At 44.7% G+C, this 25,627-nt stretch overlaps 1 protein-coding gene across 9 annotated transcripts in view; it reads right to left on the reverse strand.

Moving 5' to 3' along the window:
* Positions 1-231: 231 nt before the first annotated feature.
* The window catches only part of PALM2AKAP2 (PALM2 and AKAP2 fusion), a 263,158-nt gene continuing 237,762 nt past the window's right edge, over positions 232-25,627 (reverse strand). For 6 of the 9 annotated variants that reach the window (XM_082783181.1, XM_082783182.1, XM_082783183.1 and 3 more), the window contains 3 exons: positions 18,961-21,343; positions 10,995-11,173; positions 232-3,790 (listed from right to left, as the gene is read on the reverse strand). In XM_082783181.1, coding sequence (XP_082639307.1) covers positions 3,698-3,790; positions 10,995-11,173; positions 18,961-21,343 — 2,655 coding nt within the window. In that variant the 3' untranslated portion in view covers positions 232-3,697. Of the gene's footprint in view, positions 3,791-9,009; positions 9,049-10,994; positions 11,174-18,960; positions 21,344-25,627 lie in introns of all 9 variants that reach the window. The other 3 variants (XM_082783186.1, XM_082783187.1, XM_082783188.1) reach the window with 1 other exon arrangement.

The raw sequence follows: 25,627 nt of genomic DNA on the forward strand, positions 1-25,627 counted from the left end.
CCATCAAGCCCCCAGAGTTGGTCTCCAGCCACCTTGTATCTGACACCCTGGCACCTTCCAGCTCCCACATGGGCAAGTGTAGCCATCGATTTCCAGCAGGGACAGGGTCTCTCCTGGCCAAGCTGAGCAGGAAGGGGCTGAAGCCCTGGGCAAGCAGCAAGAAGCATCGAAGCTGGCCGGCTGCCCTGCTTCCGCACCCTGCAGGGGCACGAAGGCACAGTCAGCTGGATAGAAACACAACACGGGTTTCTGTTTTAATGAGAAAATAATTATATACTTGCATTGTAGGCCTCACAGTCACTATAAAACAGAAGCAGGATAACATTTAAGTGGTTAACATACAGAAAGCCAGGTATTGTTGAAACTGGTTGGTAAGTCATGACAAGGATGCCACCTTTTGGTTGCCAAACAAATCAATGCTACTGTATTTTCCTTCAGACGGCGTCAGTACGGAACAAGGTGAAGCCCAAACTGGCAGCGTTTAAAACGAATTGCTCAGAAAACCTGCACTGTAACCCCAAACTGATTATAATCACTAATGCTAATGCTTAACTATCCCTCAATACACAGTTTCATTAAAACCAGTCTTTGCCACGGGAAAGGATCTGAGTGTTTCTTCTGTGGAGACAAAGTTAACTCTGCAATAGTGCTCCTTGGTTGCATTGGATATAGTTATATATAGATAGATATGTATTACTGGCGTATACTTATAAACACCTAAGCTCGGTAGCATGCAAATGAAATAACAAAGAGGCAAGTAAACGGCATAGCACTCGTGCGGGTGCAGCACTGAATGTGTGCTGCGGACGAGTGTCCATAATTTCTGGAAGAGAAGAACACTGCTGGACGCTAGGTTTGGCTGCTTGGCGCCGACACGCTGCATGCCTCCGGTGCAGGGGGCAATGTCATTTGCACTTCAACGACCAAGGGGGGTCAATGCAACTCACGGGGAGGTGCCTCGTGATGGGTGGTCAACGTCAGTGGCTTCCAGTGGGAAGAGCAGGAGGGAAAGGTAGACCTCCAGATTAAAGAAAACAAAAGATGCGAGTTCCTGGGAGCACACACCAGAGGAAGCACTGTCTGATGCAGGACCACCTTCCCATGAGCACAGGGCCATCTCCTCTGCTCAGGACACTTTTCCCGGTCTCATCCCTGTTCTGCCTGGGGGTGGAAGGAGACAGGGCTTCTCTTGGTACAGGTGCATAGCACTCATGGGTGCTGCTACGTGATGTACAGTCCTGCTGGGCTGCGGCACCATTCACTTGCATTTCCCACAGCCTCGTGGCCAGGCTGAACCCACCTGTGGACTGCTGTTCACCTGGATTTGTCAGTGGGTGCCCCTGTCGAGGTTATCCTGCCCCCATGTGCGTGTGGTGTCCCCCTGCACCCAGGCTAGGGCTTCCTTGAGACAAGCTCGCTGCCTTCCTCACAGCAAACAGGCCAGCAGAGCTTTCTTTTGCTCAGCAGCACTAAGGGAGACAATCCACAGAGTTTACGGGTGCCTGTAGTCACATCCACTGCAATTCCCTGAAAATAGGCCTCAAAATGCTATAGTGTCCATGGACAGAGAGCGCATGCTGGAGGAAATTGTGTGTGTGGGAAAAATCATTTGGTTGCAAGCTCTGTGTTTGTTTAAGAAAAGCACCAGAAGTATGTTCACAGTATCGGTACTCACTGGAAATGAGCTCACTGTTTTCAGGATAAAACAGTGTAGCAGGCTGTAAAACCAAGGAGTGGCTTAAGGGAGGACCAGCATTGAGGCCAATAGTTTTTAAAAATAAGTCAAAAACAATAATTGGTTGTTTATAAAAAAGGCAGAACATTTTATATAGAAAAAAAGCTGTCCCCTTTTTCTTTTTTTTCCTGTTTTTTTTTTTTTTTTTTTTTTCTTTCTTTCTTTCTTTTTTTTTTTTTTCTTTTTTTCTGTCACCTCCCAAACTTGTTCATTTCTGGTCCAGAAATTATGGTTCCCAGTTGTAAAATACTCTTATTGTATTGCTTGCATGAAAAGAAAAGAGTAAACCCGCAGCCTCTATACTACGTACAAATACAAAGCACAAGAATAAATACCACATTTCTTTTCCTAATTTTCAGCTTACAAAACTGGTCAATACTTTGCAATTGTGACTCATGCAAATACCATGTTGGGTCAAATTTTAATATCACAAATACTGCATTAACTCAGTGCCTTGTTTTTATATCCCCTTTCAGAAAAAAAAAAAAAAATAGCACTCACCCCTGTAGCTGGTAAACAGCCTTGGAGAAAATAACACACACACCACCATACGCCTTCTCGCACGCGCCTCACGCCCACACGCACACGTGCACGCACACCCGCACACCCACGCACACACAGATGCACACTAATCCTTCACTGCTGATCCCAAGCCTAAGCAACGACTAGAGGCTCTACGGTCTGCTTGTAGCGCTGAAAACACTGGCTGAATGGCAAAAGTCACGTTTTTCTTCCTGTGTCTGCTCTCCCTTGCTCAATCTTTCTCACTCACTTCCCCCCCCTTAACTTTTGTGTTGCCTGGAAACCTGGAGACTCCCACAAAGCACTCTGCTCCGAAGGCTTTTTATGCTGTATAAATATAGTTAGAGATGTAGCTATCATCTTTCTTCTTTATTTCATACCTCTTCCTAGGCCAGAGTCTGGCTTAGTTCAATTATTGCCTCATTTAAAAATTAAATGTCCTTTATTTGTATTCATTTCCCACTACCTTTCTACTTCAAATTACCCATCTTCATAGATTTTACACATACGCCATTCTTTTCCCTCCCCACCATCAAAAAATAGTTGTCATCCACTAAATACAGATTTTCTATTTAGAAACTTTGTTATGTAAATATGATCTGAGAACCTGGAGCTCAGGTGATATTGCAAGCGTATAGGATCCTAAAGCTAAGGTAATCCATTTGGCTTAGCTCTCATCCCCATCTATTCCACTCCTTAATTGTGATGGCTTGTGTTTGCAACACAAGGACTGTATTTTTACTGAGCCTAGTGGATTGTACATTTGCAATGGCTGCTTCCCCATTTATTTATTTGTTTTTCCTTTTAAACAGATAAATTACTAGATAAGGGGAGCAGAACCCCCTCCCTCCAAAAAAACCCCACCCCGATCCCAGTCCCAAACCCAAACCCTTCAGTCCCCTCAGAGAAATAACATCAGAGGGCAACGTCGTCGTGCTTTGGGGGCGTCTTTGTGGGGGGGCTCGCCGAGGTGATGCTGATGGTCTCGGTGCAGCGGCTGTGGGAGGAGAAGAACCTGGAGGTGGGTCTGTTGGGGGGCTGCAAATCCGGTTGGGGGGATGCATGAGCCCTCCCCTCCAGTTGCTTCTCCGGCCCATGGAGATGGCCTCCCACCGGTCCCGGGGGGTCCCACACCCTGTATCCCCCCCACCCTGGGGGTTATTTCCTAGTGGGCAGGCAGGGGAGAGAGGAGGGGGCATTTCCTGGGTGCATTTTTCCTGTTGTTTTAGGATTGCCGGGAGCTGGATCATTTCTGTGTCTATGTGCATCATAGAGTTTGTTGTGTATTTAATAAATATCGGATTTAAATGCTGCTGCTTTTTTTTTGTTTGTTTTGTTTTTGTTTCATTTTTCCTCCTTTCTCTCTATCTTTTCTTTATGTTGTTGTTGTTTTCGCTTTGTTTTTGGTTTCGCAGCTGCCCTCGTGGTGCTGCCGCGTGGTTACTCGTCCTCCTCCCGGTTGGCGTAGATGCCGGCTTCCCAGCGCAGCGCCAGGGCACTCTTCCTGCGATTCACTCTGGTGGCCTCCAGGACCTGGTTTGGGGAGAGAAAGGGAGAAGACACCTGTCACTCAGCTGCCCTGTCCCCGTGTTGGGGTGCCCCTCCTCTGCAAACCGGGGCGCCGCATGCGATGAAGCGCTTGCTGATGTGACGGAGGTGGGGGTGCACCCGCTGGAGCCTGTGAGATGCTCACCATGGCGCATCACCCCTGTAGACGAAATTAGGCAGCCCCCCCCAAACCCTTGCATCTTCTTCTCATGGTCTTTGTCTTTGCAGCAGCCCAGACACTGTGGCTGAAGCACTGCTGGAGTGAAAAAAACACTCCGTGAACATGGGGAAGGGGCCCGACACGAGGAGGACCTGCGTGGTCTGCTACGAGATGGGCCCTGGCACAGCTGCATGTTCTTCATACACAAGCACACGCACATATACACACACACGCGTATAAAAAATACTTACAGTCTGTGTATTACATATATATGTGCACACACATGCATGTACAGAAGCAATTATTTTAGGTAGGAAGGTTTTAATATGTGTTCCAACAAGGTGAAAGGAATAATTCAGACCAGATCAAATGGTGTCAGCACGTACGTGATGCGCTGCTCTGAAAATAATGGACAACAGAGGAGTATGACAAAAGGAGATTTGGGGCCTTCCTGCAGAAGCACACAGCAATGTTATTTCCTGACCAACACTGAGTAACAGCCCCATGATCAAACTACAGAGCTGTCAGTGTCCACTGCACTCAGTGGGTTTTAAATCGGCCCTCCCAGAGAAGACATTTTGAAATATTTAAAGTAGTTTGTTTAAACAAACAAACAAAACAACAAGAACAGCAAAAACATGTTCACTGAACTAATGTTTGCCACCCCAGGTCCTCATCGCTTCCTGGAAGTTACTCAGCACCATCTATGACTGCAGGGGAGTAACTGGCCTTTTGAGAAAGGGAGATGCCATTTTACTCCGTTGTGTAGAAAGCCAGATGTGGTGAAGTCTCAGGCCTTGTCAGGAATAAAAATAATCAACTAAAGACTAAATAAACTGTTCTTTCAGCTTGTGATAAGCTGTGGCTGGACCAGTACACATGTGCTAGGGGCTCTGCTTACAGGAACAAGAACACTTCTTCATTTACGCTAAAGCCCAAACCTTCATTTGGGTCCTGAAGGTGAGGTCGATTGTGTCCACTTTCTTATTTCCTTTATTATTTTCTTGCCTTTATTAGTGCATTTTTTCCTTGATTGTTTAGAGTATGACTATGAACAAGCCAAAGAGCTAAAAGCAAAATCCATCCACCAGAGACAAGTATGAGCCAAATCTCCATCTGCTTCTTAGCACTGACCAGGGCTACAAATCTGGTCCACGTCCACTGGAGGGATTTATTGCTGAGATTTTGCTCAAACTCAGGTCTCCTCTTTGCAGAACCACCATCAGAAGCGGAAAACAGGGTTGAGCAGTTTTTGTTTCACCCACTAGAGGGCAACTGTGCCCACAAACCTAACGATTCATCCAAAAATCAGTGAAAAAATCATTCTGAGACATCAGCCTGCAAGTACTGTGCTGAAACTACTCCAGCTGCAAGGCTGAGGACTGGAGGTTTCACCTGTGTGCCTGGGATATTGAATGCCCGAACCAAGGAAAGACAACCCAAGCTGAGTTTCTGAACAACACAGAAAATAAAACTGGGATGTGCTATTAGGGCATCATCTTCTCATCTTCTCAGAATAGGAAAATACAGAGGCTGCTTGAGGTTTCGCAATGAAAGGTAAAAAAAAACAATGTTATTTTTTCAGGTAGCAACAGGAAAATACTGTGAGACAAGAGACTATTGAAGCCAGGACAGGATAATGAGTAAAGAAAACACAGAAAATTGTTGTTTTCCCCCCTGCATAATGGAATAATCATGAAAAAATAGCCAATCCAGCACAAATTTCAAATCAAAACTTCCACTGTCACAAAGTTGTGGTATATTTAAGTGAGGTCTTATGAATTTGGCCTGTAGGTTTATGCTAGCTGAAAATAACATGGATTTTATCTAATTGATAACAGTTTCTGGTCAGTGTCTTCCTTGCTGGAAATCATCCAGCTGCAATGGTCTTTGATGGTCCTTGTAACAGTCAGGACCCTGAAGATTTTGGATCAGTCAGCTCGTCATTGTCTTAAGAGGCAAGTTAGGGTTTCTTCCTTTTACCACCTGTCTGCAAATGTGCCCAGAAGCCTGTCTTCTTCTGCAAACATCACCAGAACTGTTAGAAGAATTATGTCAGAGACACGGAAGGCAATGAACACAGGCTTAGCCTTTGCAGGAAAAAACGTACTGATATCTGGTGTATTATTAAATACTAGTGGTATGCCTAAACGGGTAGTTAACAGCTAAGGATCCTTTAGAGCAGCTACCCCAGAAGGATCTTTTTAACTTACTGAAAGGAGTGTTTGACCTGCTGTGTCAGTTTTACACTTGCTTGAGAAAACAAGTACACAACTGGAGTTGTCTGAAATTGGTGGCTGAGCTCAAGGAAGGCCACAAAGCAAGCAGTCTGCTTGTCCTTGGGCTGTTGACCTGAGCTGGCCGTGCCCTAGTAGTTAGGCCTTGGCAGTCAAACAAGTAATGTGACATAAGATATCTCCTATTTGGGAAAGGCAACTTGCCTATGAGCTGCATTAACAGAGGAAGAATTTGGAGCACAGAAATTGCCGCAAAGGAAGGACACATACCAAGATACATATACATAAGGTTGTAGAAACCTCTTGGTAAAAAACTGCTGCATGGATCTTGTGGTTACAGCTCTGGAGTCATGCTAAGAACCCCAGAGGGCTCTTTATTGGCAGATTTGATATAAGATAATTTGAGGATTTGAAGAAAAGACTGAAATGGCTACCACTGTCAGATGCAAGATTAATTTATCTATCCACCCTAGAGATGGAGACCAATCTGTCATGAATCTCCCTCCAACACACATAATAACTGCTCTCTTACTCGTAATGAGAATAGAAAGCAAAATAAAACTATGCTTTAGTCCACAGCACCAGCTGGTGCTGAGTGAAACACACTACTGTACAATACAGGCTAATTTTTATTGTGCAGTGGCAGCAAGTCTGATGTGGAGGTAAAAAAGAATTTCTAGAACTTCATATTTTATTGATTCTTCCCATCTGGACTTGGAGGAACCAAAAGCTGCAAACGAAAGAAAATGTGAAGGTCTGAGTGACTAAATTCTGACAGTTTCATGCAGAAAGATACCTCCAGGGAAGTGCCCCGTGCACAAACAGAAGAACGAAGGCACAAAACAGACTGGTTGCTGCTGCAGATGTGACTGTGCCTGCTCAGGAGCAGACGACCAAATGCTTTAACATGAAACTACAGCTACTGAGGGACAAAACACACCTGGTTCTTCAGTACAAAGATATTTGTTATACTGTACCTACTTAGTGCTAATGCCCGAATATACCAGACCTCTAGTGAGCACAGTGAGCAGCTGAGCAGCTGAACCAAAACGTGTTTATCTGAAACAAGACAGTAACTGTACTACTGCTGCTGCTCTGTGTTGTAACATAAACTGTGTGTCCTCTGCCATAAAAGCTAGTATGCTGGTATTCTATTTTGTAAGCAAAAAAATTTCATTAGTCACTTAAAAAACTAAGTATTACCTTAGTGCAGTTATGACCTAGAGCATGATTAGTACTAAGCAAACTCAGAGTAATGCCCAGTAAATCTGAAAATACTTTCAGTTCTAAGGACAAAAGCAGATGGTTTTAAGGATAAATACAATCTGCATATGAGCAGGCACACAGTTATCAGTGGTGCCTTTAAACCTTCAAAAGTGCTTGCTTTAAACACAGGCTTCGCCGCTTCTGCAACATCTTTGCAGGGCTGCTGCCATGCTGAGAAGTCACATCTTCTCTCCAGTCCCCATTCACATGCATTGATTTCCAGCCTTCACCTTGTATTAACCTCCTTTTACAAGGTGGACGTGCAACCTGGGGCATGTTGAATCTACACCTTAACTCCTGCCTCCCACACAGCATCAGATCCTCTGACCATTACTGAGCACTCGTGGGCCATAACCCAATTGTTGTGCAGGTACTGTGGGGGAGAAGAGGCCTGGCCTCAGTGTGAAATCAGGTCTCTGGAAGTACACTGCTCCTATACTGATTAATTCCCTATAAATACTCCACACAAAGATCAATCACTGGCTGGTATCAGTGAGATAAAACCCAGAGCAAGCTATTTAACGAATTGGGAAGGACATAGATTTTACTTGTCTTTACATCCCAGGACAGATGATGATCATATACTTGTCTCAAGGCAGCTGATGTGGTAAAGATGTGCAATGAAACACAAGAAGTAGTGAAAAGTTTATGTGTGTAATGCAATGCTGATGCTGGCCAAACAAGTGTCAGTCATTACCAGGATCTGTTTAGATAAGACCCTTAGAGAAGTCCAGATTTACACATACACCTGCATAGAAAATCATAGGTAGTTGAAATCTCCACGTTATTGAGCACATTGTTCCTAAAAAACACTGCAAAACTATATCTTTTATCAACTTCCTCCTCCTAAAATTGTTGCATTTGGAAGAGCCCAGCTTTGCAGGGACAATAGCTGTGCACACAACCTGCTAACATGTCAAATGTCACTGAAAATACACTTTTTTTAAGCAGGTCTGTGTTTCTTCTAAGTTGAGACCAACACAGATGCTAAGCTGTGTTGTCACATCACAAGGCACATGGACGAGAACAGGCTCACAAAATAGACAAAGCTGAGACCGTGCACTCAGATCTGTCTCTCTTCTTCCACTGATGAAAGGTTGGTGTGCGGGTTCCTTACAAAATGCTTAAGATTTTGCTACTGCTACATACCCTGTAATCAGGGATGGAGGAAAACCACAGCAGTTTCACGCGGTGTCTGAGCTTCCCTGGACCCCAGGTTCAGCTTCATCAGCTGAATGGTAACAGGGATCATGGCAAAAAGTTCTTGCTTCATGCCTCAGGAATGCTCCAGTCCTGGGCAACAGCTCCCATCCCTTTAATTGCAACCTCTCCCATGCCAGAAGTTGTAATTAGAATCCGGGGGTAAGAAAACCAGCCACACAAACATTTGTTGATGAGAGATAAGACCCCCACACATATTTGCATCCCAGTTTTGATATGAAACAGCACTGGCACACAGCATGAAAATGCAAACTGCAGCAACATGCACTTGGAACCACCATGCAAGAAGAAGCAAAAGTAAATAAGCAGTTGAAAAGTACCTCGGAAGTAACCTTGCTAGACAGTAATTTACAGGTGTACTGGCAGAAAGGGAAAAGACCAGCATTAGTACATTGAACAAGCATGTTACAACTAGGAAACAAGAACAATATAAATAAATTGCAAGAACTGGCTCATCCCAGAGTATAGGATTTCAAGCAACTTGGTGTCATGGAAAAAAAAAATTAAAATATTAGTCTTTTTTTTTTTTTTAAAATGATGTTGCTTGGCCAGTCTCAGTCTTGTTTACTGTCAGTGCTTGACTCATTGTTTTGCTGCTGCTTTTTCTCTTTTTCTCACCTGCTGAAGCCTACACATCCTCTTGGGAAGAAACTGCCCACTTGCTGGAGCAGTGAGGTTCTTCCAAGAGCAGATGCTCCTTATTTGCCCTCTGTTTCTGAAAGCCAACTCTTGCAAGCCCCAGCAGGAGCTGCCCTGTTGTCACCACTCAAGCTAGCCATGAAACTGAAGGTGGTGGTGTCTAAGGGAGAGGCAGAGTAGATGTTCTGTTGAAACCACTCTAGCCTTTTGGTACACTGTATGCAGGGAGAAATGAAACCCTACAGACTGCTCCTGTTGGTATGCTCAGAACATGATGGAGAACTTCCACAGACATTAAACCTCTCAAAGACCCCATCCAGGGGACTGGCTAGGGGAAGCAAGGCTCATCACCATGTGCCAGTTCACATTCCATGCCACAACAGGAGTCCAGCAGACAACCATGTCTTGCTCCAGTGAAGCTGAAGAAGGTTTTTCAATAGCTTCAGCAGCAGAAGGGACCAGAAAGCTTCTGGTGTGCACTGGGAATTCATCTGCTTGTGCTTCAAGTCAGCCCTCCTACTATGTTTTAGCAGAAATGCAACAAGATCCCTGCACATTTCACTCCTTCTGGTTCTCTTGTGCTACTTCATAATATTCACCAGTACAGGTTAGGAGTTGCCAGACCAGTGTGGTCTGGTATTCACATTACAAACCTCCACTTACTTCCATACACCTAATGAGACTCTGCCTCTAATAAGAGTTACTAGAAAGCACTTTGCTTGGAGCATGAGCTCCTTGCAGCTGGGATCATCCTTCTGACGTCTCTGGGAAGTGCCTGGAGGACTCTGGCTGCTTCAGCAAACACAAAACAAGAACCGCATCCATTTAAGCAGTTTTATATCTCATGCTATGTCTCACTATATTCTGCACTGACTACTCACAGCAATAACGAGTATGAAGGAGAAACATCTTGTGCATTGTTGGGAAACAGGCTGTGCAATGTATGCACCTGAATTTTGGGACTTCCAGCTATGAAATTCATAGCTCCTCTTACTATTGCCTCCAGTAAAGAACATATTAATTGGGTTGAACTCTACTGTAGCAATAAGTGAAATGCAGGCGCCCATTTCCCAGACTGAAATTCTGGCCAATTTTCATTTTCTATTTGTGTGGGAGAAAGACAACAACTCCAGCGGGAAACAGCATGCTGCACACTCAAGGATCCAAGTTAATTTTTGAGATGTTCTGAGTCTGGTTCTCCAAGCGACTGCTTGTAGGGAATTTACCCACTTACACTGAATCCCAAGCACGCTGGGACTGGACTTTGGGAGTCTATGAACAAAGGCATCGATACAGATCTGACCCATTAAGTTCAAAGAGCTGCTACAATAACCCAGTGGAAGGTCTTGATGGTATGCAAGTTAAAATAGCCTGGCAGCTGCCTACTGCTCTTACTATTAATTTAATTAACTTAATGAATTAAAATGATTATTTTTTTTTTTTAGTTGCCTTTGATATTTGCACTGAGACTCTCTCTTACACCCCAGTAGCACTCATCCTTCCATTTCCATCATGCTGACCCTTACAATGTGTTAAAACCCTTAAACATCTGCAAGGTGATCTGACCAGATTCTAGGGAAACACACATTTTTGTTCTCCAAATCTTGGATCTCATGAATCGTGGTCTCCGTCACACAGCAGACAGTGAAAAGGCAAGTGCACTTACACTGCTGTCATCCATCCTCTCTCGTCTCTTGGTTTTGTGTGTTTCATAATCCTCCAAAAGGGTCTCCATCAAGTTCTTGGGCCGCTGGGCTCCTGCAGGCTCCTCAGACGGCAGGTCAGTGTGTGATATGGGGCCCTCTGCAGTGGGGGATGGAGGAGGCTTGATTTTCTCGATCTTTCCTGAAATGACATGGAAAAGGAACAATCTCCTCTAAGGTCAAAGACTCACCAAGTTGTTCCCAAAAGAAGATAGCTGGAGAAGCATTTTTAGCAGGGTTTGAGTGAAGAAGCAGTTTGGAATGAAGCTTAGGAAACAACCTGATAAACCAGAATGGTCAAAGGGTTTTAAAACACTCCCCCTCTTCCTGAAATCCACTACATCAAAACATTGCAAAACCTTTCTACAAAACCCAGCAAAAATTACCACATGACACAAGGCAGACTTAACACACAACCACTATTTGCAGGAGGATCTGGCTGGCCTATCTCCTACATGACTCACTTCGGTGATCTGGAAATGTACATAAGATACTGGAAAAATGCAAGATTATTTATTTTCTTCCTCAGACAATACCATGCACTGGATACCACTGTGCAATAAATGTCCAGAGAAGGCAGGCTGGCTAAAGAGTGCTGGCTATTTTTCTTCTTCCAGTGCTCTTTACCTGCCTTGTAAGAGCTCAAAGCTCCCTGATGTTACTCTCCCCTAGGATATATCCCACAAGTTACAGATGGCCACAGCAAGGAGGCCACTGCAAGGAGCTGCAGGAGAGCTGAGGGTTGTCCTGGGGGTGGATGCTGGCGGGACAGCATCCTCTGGGGAGGACAGCCTGTGCTTCTCATCACCACGCAAGGATCCAGCTGGCAGAAGACTATGCGTCGGTGGCTCCAGGGAGGAGAGCCCTGCGGGGAAGAACGAAGACAACAGGGGCAGGCTGTGGATGTGGGAATGTGGGAATACGGTGTGCAGGTCCTGTCCTGGCTGACAGCAAAAATAAATGAAGGGGTGAAAGGGTCCTATCTGTTCACGCCAGAAATATGCTCGGCTACAATGCGAAAAAAAAAAAAAACAATTGCTGAAGCAAAACTGGGTTCCCTTTTCCATATCATGACAGATCTTTGAAATAAGACTGTTCAATGGACGGGGAATAAAAAATAAAACAAAACCACTACTGAACCCCAAACCGTACAAATAAGTGAAGTAGCCAGAAAGATCATGCAGATTTTCACGAAATTTCCTGTGGATAGACAAACGAAAAACCAAGCTGCTCCTTCAAAATCCGTTGTTAACAGTAGTAACCGCTAGGGAGCAGCCTTGAAATCTCCTCTAAGAGTCAGCAGTACTTAATGGAAGAAGTGAAACCTGAGTCAGTATTACAAGAAATCCCCTTGTCTGTCTTGTTTCATTTCTGACCAGCGTGGAAAACCCCAGCATCACTAGTTTCTTATTACAGGCTTACTTTAAGCTGTCTGGTGCAGGGATGAGGCTGGGAATTTGAGCACCCCCCAAGCAGAGGGGGTATTTCCATGAGCAACCATCACCCTGCTCGTTATGTCCAGTGGGTAAAAAAAGACTGCTGGAAATGAAAGGCTTGGTTAAGGGTCAGATATCTCGTTTTATTATTTCATTCTTGAAATAGTAAGTAACTTCTTGGTTGTCCACCCATCCCCAGGGATACAGACCCATCACAGGCTGCTCAGTCTGACAGACAAGCTTTGTTGAAGCAAACAGCCCTTTCCACTCCATGCCCCTGAAGAATGATGTTAAGAATGGGTTTTGGGGATCCACATTTTAGATGAGAGCTGTTATCTTCAATCAGAACCATCCTACCTGAGTAGAGGGCCCATCCATTTCCACGCTGTGACAGCAACCCTGCAGCAGTGTGCTGCTGTCTGCATCAGCAGTGCCATGGTTCCTTTTTCACAAATAGGGAAGCCAAGGTAGAAACATGCCTTGCCCATAGGAAAACACGGGTTTGTTGGTTTGCATCCACAAGAAATTACCCTTACGCAACCATTTTCTCTGTGTATGTGTATGAATTACACTAAAAACTGGGATTCAGAGCCTCATTTCGACTGCTTTTCACAGAAGAGCAAGTTTCTCCCGTAAGTTTCACCTAAAAATGTGGTGAAAGTGAGTAAGAGGGTGGCAGAGAGAAATCCTACCTGTGCCAACAGTGTCAGAAAGGCTGGCAAATGGCACAGCCAGGGGAAGGCTGTGGTTGGGAGACAGGGCCTTGTGAGGCCTGAGGGCTCTGAGATCCACCACAGACATCCCCACGCGCCTGAGCAGAGCTGGGCTCCAGCGCAGACCTCCTCTGCCAGCTCAGGCTGTGGTAGACATGTTGCTGGGTTCATTTTCTTCTGGCAGATTTCCATCCAGATAAGTGCCGTTCTCAGGCAGTAGGTATGTTCAGCGTAAAAGCATCATAACACACCATGATCACAGGCGCTTTTGACTTTTTTTCTACTTTTGCCTACTGTCTGATCCTCTCAGACACTGCTGGTGGTCCTTGCCCAAATCCACGCTGAGCAATAATGGACCTGTGCTCTCAGTTGAAGGCAACAGGGTCACATTTGTGGGATACCAGCAAAAACTGCAGCCCCCAAGTCACACTTATATGTGGTAACAGAGGGTATCATCCTCCTCCTCCTCCAGGGGAAGGCACTCACCTGTAAAGTTGTGTTTTTTCCCCTCTGTTAAAGAAATTCTTTATGTTCTGTGAAAAATATTCCATGACCTCAGTCCTGGTGGCAGCTGCCCCCAGTGTATGACTTCAGGGATCTATTAGGAATTTTTATTTATCTTTATTTCTTCCCCTATTTTCACCTCTGAGCTGCTGCTATACCCCAGTTGAGTGTCTGAAAGACATCTCCTAGCACCTCTGTGCAAAATAAAAGACCTGGAAGAGCTGGGGATGGGTCAGCTCCATCCTAGCCTGCAGACTCCCAAGGAGCAAGAGGGGTTTTGAAGAAGATGACTTAACCACCCCTCAGAGATGATGAGTGTCCAAGCATTTTCTGCAACCTGAGGAAGGATGGGCTGTGCATGCTCTGCTGGTCTGCTGCAAAAGTAGGAAGTTGTGACAGGATAGTAGTGGGAACAAGGGCCTGAGCCACCAGTAAGTAACCGACTGGTACCAAGGACCAGCATACATGTTAACTAGGGTACAAAGGAGATGAGAAGAACCAGACTTTGTCCAGATAAAAATGACTGTTTTACAGAGGCTGTTGGCATTCTTAAGATATCTACACAGCACAGAAAACTTTTCGACAGAAAGTACTTCAGCAAGATTGCTCATTTTAGAAAACGAGTCTGTGCTGATGTCAGGGGATAGCTCAAATATCTACAAAAATACTACCCCTGTAATGTGGAGCCTCATTACCACTTCAGGTGAAAGGTGGTCTTTGACCTTGAACACCAACCGAGCAACATGAATATGCAAACACAAACAAGCAAACAGAAAAAAAAAATGCACACTGCTTTAAGATCCTTTCACTTCATGTACAATCTCCACTAGGGAAGACATAAGAAAGCAAATGACAAATGAGCTGGGCTAGTAGGCTGCTAAGGCACTCCTGGAGATGTCCTGTCCAGAGGATGAGCACGCCAGAGAATCCTTGCAGAAGGGAATGCTGAACTTTTCCTTCTCCGTACTGGTGTTCATGAAACAGCAAGGAATCAGCATCTTCCATGATCTTACAGGCTGCACTTCTGCTCAGGCATTTCTCAAAATTCTCCTTTTAAAAAGGGGATCATGCACATGTATGACTCCTATTCCTACTCTTTGCACCTATAATTGGCATTATTAACTTTGCTATGGCCACAAATATAAAAAATATCTTGCTCCAGAGTTTTTGCTTCTCCTCCCACTCTACAAAAAGTCTCTCCAGGCTGAGGTTGAACCTGAGAAATTTCCTTTAGTGTAGGTATTTATTGGTGAAAAAAGAGAGTGGAAAATTGTCTTCAGGCTGAAATGACTCCTCTGACAGAGGCTTACACTCCACAGCTGTTACTCAGGAGAAGAAAGCCAGACAGACAGCATGCCCAGCATTCCTCACCATGTGGAGGGAAGAGTTACCCTGACATTAAAAGATCTATGATCACTCACATTCATAAACTGCAGTTTCCCTCTGGGCTTTTGCCTTCCTGAAAGCCTTCCATTCAGCTCATAAACTGGGAATGACAGAAGATGGCTAATTAGTGGGGAGCTCTCCCAGGTTGATGTGCAGATGGAGCCGAGCTCCTACACAGGAGACCAAGGAGTGCAGCGCTGCCTTGTGCCTCATGCAGCAATGCTTTGGTCATAAACATCAAAGAGGGAAACGTGGCAGCTTCATGACAGCTTCCTCCAGGCATGGCTTCTCATGCTAGGGATTTCCCCCTCCCTTGTCATGAGACAGCAAACATTCTCTCCGACTAAAAAGCCTCCACTGAGCCCAGCCCCCTCACATAATGATTTTTACAACTCAAAGATAAACTTCCTTTGCTGAACAGGATTATGACACGTACACGCTAAAATGCAAATTTTTCATAGTCCAAGTAATTCTAATAAAAAGGATGTGGTCATTACATCATCATATGCAGACTGGAACCCCTCGTGTTGCACACTCATCACCCTGTTCTAACGAGCTATCAAACAGCCCAGCTGATTGCCCGGGAGGGACGATGAACCACCTGCATTAGGTAGAAGAAAACCACTGGAGTGCTATGCAGCTGCTCACCCTTTCCATGTTCCACCTTAAAGCAAAACAATGCAGGAACTCTTCAAATTGAAATACAGTTTCACAAATATTTTGGGATCCACAGTGTCTCTACTTTTAGCCAGGCATTTTTTTTATTGTTATTTTTTTTGGCAAGTCCCGGGTTTCATTGTGCAGATGTAACTTCTGGGGAAAGGAGTTCACATAGGTTCTTCCCTTCACCACTCTGACATGACTCTGCAGAAGATCTTGTCCTGTGTACGCATTACACATAGACATCATTCTGCTAAACGGCTCTGTGTCTTGCTCCAGTGCTCTGAGATGAGTTAAAAGGCAGCTTTGAAACAGCCTTAAAGGATACTTGTTATCAGTACAAAGGTTTATTGCTGGGGTCCCTGTGGGCTTGTGCTGAGTGGCTGTCAGATGCCAAGTGTGGTCTCACCCTCATTTCCCTGAAGTTGTATGTCAGGGTGGCAAAACAGCCTGTTTGCTACCTAAAGTAATTAGCAGTTATTTCACACAAACACCCACGTGAATCGTGTTAATCTTCCACACTCAGTCAAAATAGCAGTTCAGTTCACTGCAGTCAATTTTTGCTGGGTTGTGTTTCTCTTGCTGCACAGTGGCAGTTCCAGGCAGGGAAGAGTGGAAGGAGCAGTAAGTAACCAGGGAGCACCACAAGTCCTAGCAAAGCTGCTCTACCCACGCCCCACCAAACAGCAACCTGGGGGATAGGTCATTTCTAATCAACTTAGTTGATTAGAAAACCTCCTCAAAAGATTTCTGGTGAGTTTACGCCTCCCCACTCAAGGGTTAATAACAGATTTGACAAGTTTAGACTTGACTCCCTAGTTTCTCTCTGCCAAGGCACCCTGAAGATGCTAATTCTCTGGCAAAGGCAATTTGAAGACAGAAGTGCCTCCGTTCCTTCAATTATTATTTTTTTTTCCACAACAAACTAGACGTTCAGATTACAGCATCATACATTCTCTAGAGCATATTCCTCATTATACCCATCTATACCATACTTTTCAGTTCTGTAAATCACCTCTGTAACTGTCAGGAGTGAAGTATTACAAACAGATTTTGTTGCCTCTACTGAATCTCCTTTTGCTGCTATTATTGTAAATACTGAAAAGGTGCTGTAAAATATTAAAACAGAAGTTGCTGCAATCTTCCATGGGTTTCCGTGGTATTCCTTCTAATTATTTTCGAGGATACCTGCAAGCTTTACTTGCAACACAGCCGGCTAACAGGACAGCAAGGACAAGGTGAGCTGAAGGTACTCACCCTGCATTGCCAAGGATGTTGAGCTAGTTTACAGCAGCTGAGAGCTCTTCTGAGGCACATCCACTGTTTAAAAAGCAGTGGAAGTTGAAGATTTAAGAAAGTCTTAGACAACGCTCTTTTTTGTTCTTTTGATCCATGACATCATTGCACACATTTATCTTTTTCCTAGAAATTATTTCTTTGCCTTGTCACCAGCTGCAAACTGCAGTAATTTGAGTCATTGGCAAATACATCCCAATTTTCTTTCCTGAACATACGGCAGTTGGACATTTAAAGAAAACTGTCTGGAATGATTCATTACAAATATAAGTTTATATTCTCATTAAAATGTAATTTACAAAGAGCATTTTAACATCAGAGAAAAAGTAAATGCCTTGTTGTGTAGAGAAATAAGAACTACCAGAAGTCTACTGTTTTCCCAGATGCTCTGTTAAAACAAGCATTAGTGTCAGCAGCCCTTCCAAAATCACTTGTGAAGAAAACGCAACCAACCATTATCGGCCTCATTTCAAGCACTTGAGCTACAGAACAACTGCTGTTTTGAGTTGTCTTGAGCTACAGAAAACTGCTGTTTTTCAAAGTGGTCACGAGCACACCTTTACAGAACGAGGACTTCTACTAGCTGAGGACCATGGTGCCATGTCTCTTACACCTTGTCAGATATTGCTCAAAACACACAATTTTTGGAGACTCCTTATCAAAAAAATTTGTTCTACAGGAGTAATAATCCAAAGAATTTATCACTCCAAAGAATTTATCAACATCTGCTACGTTTGTGTTTTTTTTTTTTTGGCAAGAAACGGGTTAAAATCATCTTCACAGAAAAAACAAAAACAAGTATTAGCTATTTATATGCTGCGTAACACTCCCAAATTCAAACTCAAATTGGGTAATGGACTCAATCCAGACCTTTTTGAAGTCTTCAGTGGCTTTCAAAAGAAAAGAATCATCCTGCCCAAGTTTTGGAAGCATTACTGAGGCAGTCAATGATTAATGGAAATAAGGACGAAATTTAAGCACTCTGGGTAAAATTAATGCTTCTTCACAATGACCGTGGTTAATAAAAACTTCTAAGTGCTTGCAAAGCATATGTAAATCTATACTCATAAAAATCACTACACAGAAATGAGCTTGGCATGTGTTTCTGTTTTTTTTTTTTCTTTTTTTCTTTTTTTTTTTTTCAGTTTTTATGATATATTAAGAAGTCATGAGTGTTTAATTTTTATTTTTGAAAGGGGGAAGGGAGAGAGATTTACACTGTAACTGCTGTGAATGCAAGCCACCATAAGGAACCAGAAGCTGATGAGGCAGAAGAGGACTTCTACTGAATTTATTAAACACTTTGTTTGTGACACCTGTTTAATCCAGTGATGAATGACATCAAATGAAATGTATGGCACTGCAAAGCTCTGGAGATCTTTTAACCATATAACGTTCTCTACGAAAGCCAAGGAATACCTGACAATAGACAGCAAAACACACAAAAAGAAACCCAATGCAAAATCTGTAATCTCAACAATCTTAGCACTTTCTTAGTGACTTGCAAGAAAACCGAAAGTCTGTTCAAACAGGCCTTGTATGCTCATCTTTCAAATAGCCACATAGGTGCAGTAAATGCTGCAATCCTTCCTGATGAGGATCCCGTTTCATTCTGGGTGGTTTGAGCAGCACAGCAATAAACTTGCCATGCTACAACATGGCAGGGGATGAACACTGTGCATCATTTTCTAATAATGATCAGTAAGGTACATAAGTTACTTCTGCACTAGGAGTCCTCACAGACAGACAAAAAGCTGAGTTGTCACAAGTCCTCCTCCTGGCTTGAATACCACAGTTTCCAGGCAGATGAAATCATGACAACCCTCCCACCCCCTGCAAAGCAAATGTTGTATTCAAACAAAAGTGGCTTAAAACCAAATCTGAACTGACTTACTGTCATGTTTTGTTTTCCCTCAGATGCTTTCGGTGCTTACCTGGTGCAGTTTTGTAAGACACTGTTCTGGTGGGCAGGGCTGGTGCACTCTTCATAACAGGGCTTGGTGCCACCTGCAGACCTTGCCGCTGCCTCTTCAGCTCCTCTTCTCGCTGCTGGGCAGCTCTGATCTCTTCTTCTATCATTGACAAAGTCCGCTGCTTCCTCGACCGTAACTTGAAAGGGCCCACGGTCACTTCAGGCTCTTGTGTGGCAAGGATGGAGGCAGTGCTCCTCAGCTCAGCTGCCTCTGAATACTTGCTGAAGTAGCTGACTTCGTGCCTGTTTTCCTCCACAAGGAATGGCTGGGTGGCAGAGTACGCAGGTGACTGCTGCAAACTCTTCCCTTCCCTGAGTCCTGAGTCTTCCTCTTTTGAGGTCTTTGGTATGGTGTCCCTTTTTTCTTGAACAGGTGAAGATACCTGGGGTGGCTCAAACATCAGGTTCTGCTGCTCCCTGGGGGCTGGAGCTAGCCTGGTGGCAGCTGCCTGCTCTTTGACAGAGATCTCCTGCTCTGCTGGGATCTTTTCTTCCTTACAGTTTGCCTTATCTGCTTGCTCAGCTATGGCTTGTTGGATGGCATTTTGAACAAGCAGGCCAGCGTGGTACTCCAGCTGGTCATCAATCACCATGGAGTCTGCCAAAGTGGAGGACAGCGAGTCGCATCCCGGGTCACTGAAAGATTTGGAGATGCCTTCGTCCCTGCACTCTGCCGGAGTGTCGGCCTGTGGGGTCTGTGGCAGGGAGAAATCAGCCAGAGAGCTTTCCTGCAGGGCGCTCATGGTCTCGTTGGAGGCACCACTGTCACTGATGTTGTCCATGCTGAAGTCATTGGAAAGGGTCTCCAAAACGGTGGTATCCTGAGACCTTACAGACAGGTCATCCAAACCAGAGTCGAGCTCCTCTGGAGGTGAAGAGGCGCTGGCTGACTTTGGGAGCTGGTCTAGCACGCCCTGCCCGTCATCCTTCACCACTGTGAAGACTGCTCTTGCACTCATGAACTCTCCATCCTCTGCCCACAGTTTTGAGGCCTGTCCAGCTCTGGTACTATCACTACATGGTGACTCTCTCATGGGGTCAGCAGTGTTACTCTGAGTATTTGTGTCATCCTCTGAAGCACAGGAGACCTTCTGTGCTTTGACAACAGTGACATCACTACCCTCAAGTTGTCCTGTTTGCCCGTACATAGAAACGGGTCTTGTCACAGTGGACAGTGGCCTGTCTACAGGTGAAGGATTGAGGCTTTTGTAGAAGGGTTTGATGGAGAACATCTTGGGTGTTCCTGACCGCCTTGGTGGGACCTGACCCTGAGAAGGACCTGAATGCTCCATCAGCTGGAACTGCTTTCTGGCAGCTGAGAAATCAATTTGCTCTGTGACAATATCCTCTTTCTTGATATTCACTGGCTCTGGTGGCACAAAGGAGCAGCTGACCTGTTTGGGGGATGGTGGTGTTGCACCTTGCTGCTGTTGTCTCTCCTTGCGCTCTTTGTACTTCTTGTGGGACTCCAGGTGCTCTTCATCCAGTTGCTCCTCCAGGGTCTTCTCCTGGGGAGGATTCCACCATTTGGCGGCAATGTTGGGGTTTTTCTTGACAGCCTGGCTTTTAATGAGTTCCCTTCTTTCCTTTTCAAGTTCCATCATCTCTTCTGATGGTCTCACTTTGCGGACCTTGTACTTTTCCTTCTCATCCTCCTCTTCAAAGAGCTTAGAGGGTTTTTTGTCTTCGTGGAAAGCTCGTAGTTCAAACTTAGCCTCTTTCTTAAGGGTTGTAAAAGTTGCTTCTCCGTCCTTAGAAGATCTTCTAGAACTGTTTGAAGATGTGGGACTTCCTGGCATCTTCAGGCTCTCCCTAATGTCTTCCTTCAGCGAATGTCCATTAGAGTTCAGGTTCTCATCTGTTACGCTAGCTTCATGTGGTTCAACTACCAAGGGCGCCTGCTTGTCAGCTACATTTCCTTCCCCTTCATTGGGTACTGAGTCATTTGGGACATTAACAGATGCTCCTGAGCCATCCATAATGGTCACAGCACTTGGTTCAGGGGAGGATGTCCCATTAAAGGTATTATCTGTGGCAGAATCACAGCAGTTTGCCTCCAGCACCTCATCTAGATATCTGATCTCTTTAGCAACTTCACTGTCCAGAGATTCATGCCTGTCCTTAAGTCCATTGTGGCTGGCAGCAGGAGAAAAAAAGTGGGTTGGATTGTCTACAGGATTTGGTGAAGCCACTGTGGTGATGCTTTTATGTTCAGAAACTGGAACTTCAATTTCCATTTTTTCTTCCTTTGCAGCAAGCACAGTAGCTGGCTCCAAGAAATTGGCACAGTTTTGGTCTCTGTTTTTTTTTAACCTGATGTCATCCTCCGGGTTTCGGGAAGATTTCTAAAATAAAAGAGAACAAAACTATGATGAAGTCCAAAAAAAGAAGCATTTTATTTTACACAGAGTAAACACCATCTGGAAAGAAAATCCTAGTGCTTTTTAAACTTGAGATTAAGGCAGCCCTTCTGAGAAATAGAAGGCAAAGCAAATCATTAATACTTACAAAAACCTCAAAGTTACCTTACCATAAACTGCACAAAAGACCAAAACAACAACAATCTATCATTTAAGTATCTCCCACATGGTTATCATCTTCACTTGGTCATCATTTCATGTCTGTGTTCAGGTCTGACACTAAAAATGAGCTTTGCATCTAGAATTTACTAATGACTTGACGGTTTAGATTCTTCAAAAGTTTACACAGGCAGCACACAGCTCCCATCATCCCTGGTATTTTAAAAATGCATTCCACACCTAAAGAAAATCTCAGAATGCTTCCACAGATGAAAAGTATCACTGCCCCCGTTTTTCAGAAACAGATGCTAGCATGCACAAAGAGTGGGCCACTCATCCCACACTAAAAAGGACGGGACAACACCAGGGGATGTTCATTTCTCAGTGGATTGATCCTGGTCATCAAACACTGGGCAAAATTATATGGTGCTGGAAAAAATGGGGTCTTTCTCCAGCCCACACAGAAACACTCATGCAACTGGACCTGGGAGACAGGAAGAGTTCTCAACTCCCACGGCATGGAGACCACCGTAGCACGCACAACAGGGACCAGAGTCATGGTCTGCTCCCTCCCACGGCTTTGATCTGCAATATAGATACACTGGACTCGCATTTCCCCAAGATGTCTTGCCTCTGCTCTCAAGGAGGGTGTTTTAAGAAACACGACTTCTGTTCTGGTATGGGTAGATTTTACCCATCAAGCAGCCCACTAAGCTTCCAGTGAACAAAGACTGAAAGAATTCTGCTTTATTATGATTAATTCTGATGTGTTAACACGTCAATGAATTACTCAATAATTCTTTACTGCTGAAAAGCAGACAAAGAAAATGCCAAAAGAAAATAAAAGGTCATTTCCAACATTGTTCTTCTGGGAGAAGTTAGTAACTTTGTGTCAGAACGCAGCATGATCTGAAAACAACCGAACACGGCACATTATTAACTTCGTCCAAAGCTTTAAAACAGAAGCTTGGTATCTGAGGTCTCTGGCTCCTTTTTCACATGTGTGTTTATGTAGTAGCACTGCCGAGGCATGGGTTTGGGAAGCAAACAGCACCGATCAAGCCCCCTGAACACAGCAGCTCCCCAACAAGGGCACTCTTGTCTGCTGGTCACCCCTGCCCTTGCTATTAGTACACACTGAAGCAGAAAACAATCAGGAGCACAATGGCTCTTACCAGCCACCTGAACAATCACATTCCCTCTGGGTTTTTATGGGCAGTAAAACACACTTGGCACACCTTGAGGAATTTCAGCCAGGCAGAAAGAAGAGCTCTCCTTCCAAAAGCACTTTGAAAGAATTTTCTGTCTAATTATGCAATTGTACACAGTTGAAGATAATGCTGGCTTCAACCATTAGACATCTTCTTCTTAATTGTGCTTACACATTGGGAAAACAAACAAACAAACAAACAAACAACTTGCTTTTGTCTACACATTTTACGTGGCATACATAACTGCTTCTACTTTCATTGCACTTTCTGTTGAACCTACAGATTCTCCAGCTAAAGTTTCTACCAGTGCCCTTCTTCAAACTTACTGCATTTTTTACCATTTATATATCTAACCAGGGTCAGTTTTTTATTCAGTCCTAATAAGGATACATTCAAGTAATCAGATTTTCTGCAAGCAGATACAGAACAACCAGCAGGAATGAAAGAATAAACTTTCTTTTAACCTGAAAACACAAGAATTGCTCTTGATTTGCTTGTGGAGCTCCTGGCACAAAATGTCATGACACAACAGGCGCCTAAGTGACAGGACTAAGACTGCAATTCCTTTCTGATTTTGGGGTTTAAGTCTCCCCTGTCTGACTCTGGTGCCAAACAGAGGATATGCCACCAGGAGTGGCATGCACCAAGGGATGTAAGCTTCGGTGCAGGGCTGCTGGCTGTCCCCCTTCACACCAGCAATGAGTATACCATCGTGGCTCCTGCTAACGTTTGCTTCTAATCAGATGGATCAAAGCCACTTGTGACGCTGGCAACTGCATGCCCTCTGTGGCTACAATTGCACATCTTCAGTGCAGGCAGGAAATGAGATAGAGACGCTCTGCAATGAAACACAGCTCCTGCAGAGCCCAGGCAGAGCTGGACACTCTGCTTCTGGTACCTGCTCACTGTGGAGCTAGGCAAACTCCTGGAGATGCCCCGGAGACCCCAGGCACTAATGCATGCCTACTCACTGACTGATGTACGAACCCTTTCAGGTCTCATCATTTGTGGGTATTCACGCTACCTTTAGGGAACCGAACCAAAGGCAGAGTATTTTATCAGCTGCTTTCATAATGAGTAAGAGCTCGTCCTCTCATCATAACTGCAATCCATAGCTCACAATTAAGGCATATAGACGCAACTGTCTAATCAGGGCATGCAATTATGACAGTATGTCATTCTGAAAGTGCATGTGTCTGTGCAATTAGCGTGGCACATGTAATTATCCAGTAAGCCAGACAATTATGCAGTAAAACATATGAGGAAGCATTGCTACTCATGGGAAGGAGACTTTCTTTGACAGGGATTAATAACTGTGAGCAGGGAAGGGCTCTCAGCAGGGGAGCAAACCAGGGAAGAATAGTGGAGGAAGGAAAAAAGTATAATTAAAAAAAGGCCCCAGTTTTCCCTCCACACTTTCTTGCAAAATCTGGGGGCACTTTCAGGAGGTCACGACAAGGAGGGGATGCTCCAGACACACCTGTGAGAAGCAGAAGTCAATCCACCGTCAAAGAAGATGAAGAAGCAGCAGCAGCTGGGAAGATCATAAGGATGGACGCAGATGACAAAATGCAATTTTCCAGACTGAGCCTGGTCAGGAGAGCCAACGGGAAAGTGGCGCATATTGGGGTGAGAGAATGGTGGTGGGAGAAAGCTGGGAGGCTGCAGCCCCCCTGGGGCTGTTTGGCACAAGGAGGAGAGCCTGACAGGGGGCTGCTGCTGCCCCACACCACCACCTTTGTATCTGCTGCCCAAGGGGAGGAGGCGTCTTGAAGCCCACACCATTGCAGATGGAGGGCCTGTCAGTGGGGAAAGGCCAGCATTCAGCCGTGCTGCAGCCAGCAACACCGCCTTCGCAGCGATTCCCATAGACTGCTCATCTAGCCCCTGTTTTTTCAGAAGTTACTGTTATATTTACACCCTCTCTGAATATGCTTTGATTTTCCTCTGTTTAAGTCAAGATGCAACAGGGTAATTAGTGCCATTTGTACAATGCTGCTGCACTTTAGTAAACTGCAGCTATTAGCAGCTTAGGGAATTATTAGCATACTTCCTTCTTGGCTGAATTCTTCATCTACAAAAGTGTAAGTGTTTGGGCATTTAGCTCTTTTAGGAGGAAAAAATTGTGGGTGGACTAGTAGCAAGACCCAGCAAATGTACTGCCAGTGCCTTCCTTTGTTTGATCCAAGAGAAAATGCATGTGATACCAAGTGGGAGGCAGTCCTTCTGAGCCACGTCCACATTCTTCCCAAGCAACATCATGGCAAAAAAAAAAAAAAAAGGAAAAGACTAAAGATTAAATTAAAAACATTTCATAGATTAAAAAATCTAAAACACAGACTCCTCTTTGTGGGCTTCTACCAGTCACTGCAGCCAAGTTTTCACAACTGCTTTTGATACTGCTGGTCTCCTGGCAGCTTTAGCATTGGGGACTTCCCATTTCTTCAGGTTTCATATTCCTTTGGAGAGGTCCTGTTCTGCCTCTGCTTCTCCTCCCATTGTCTGATCACTGCACTGGTGCTTTGCTCAGCCCTTTCTATTCAGTTCTGGGAGATAACCCTTGGGCTCACCGTGTCTTTAGGAGTTTTAGTAGGGAAGCATAACTCAGAAATACATCTGCATATGGTCGAGTTGCTAATTCACACCTCCCTGCTAATGTGAATCCTCTTCTACTGTCTTGGCCTGCTGTTCTGATCTCTCTTTGCAAGGGAGAAGGAATCAGATGATGGGATTTGCTAGAGGGTCGACTCTGGCAAAACTTCAAGAGAGTGTCTGTTTCCATTCAGCTCATCCTTTTGAAGAACTGTCCACCATCTGCACTGCAGATGGACCCAGTCCCAGGCACTGAGAAGATGAAGAAGATGTCTGCACCTCAGTGCTCCCAGTCACCCTGTGCTTC

The sequence above is a fragment of the Aythya marila genome (genome assembly GCF_965140915.1).
Source record: "Aythya marila genome assembly, chromosome: Z".
In the NCBI taxonomy this organism is placed as follows: Eukaryota; Metazoa; Chordata; class Aves; order Anseriformes; family Anatidae; genus Aythya; species Aythya marila.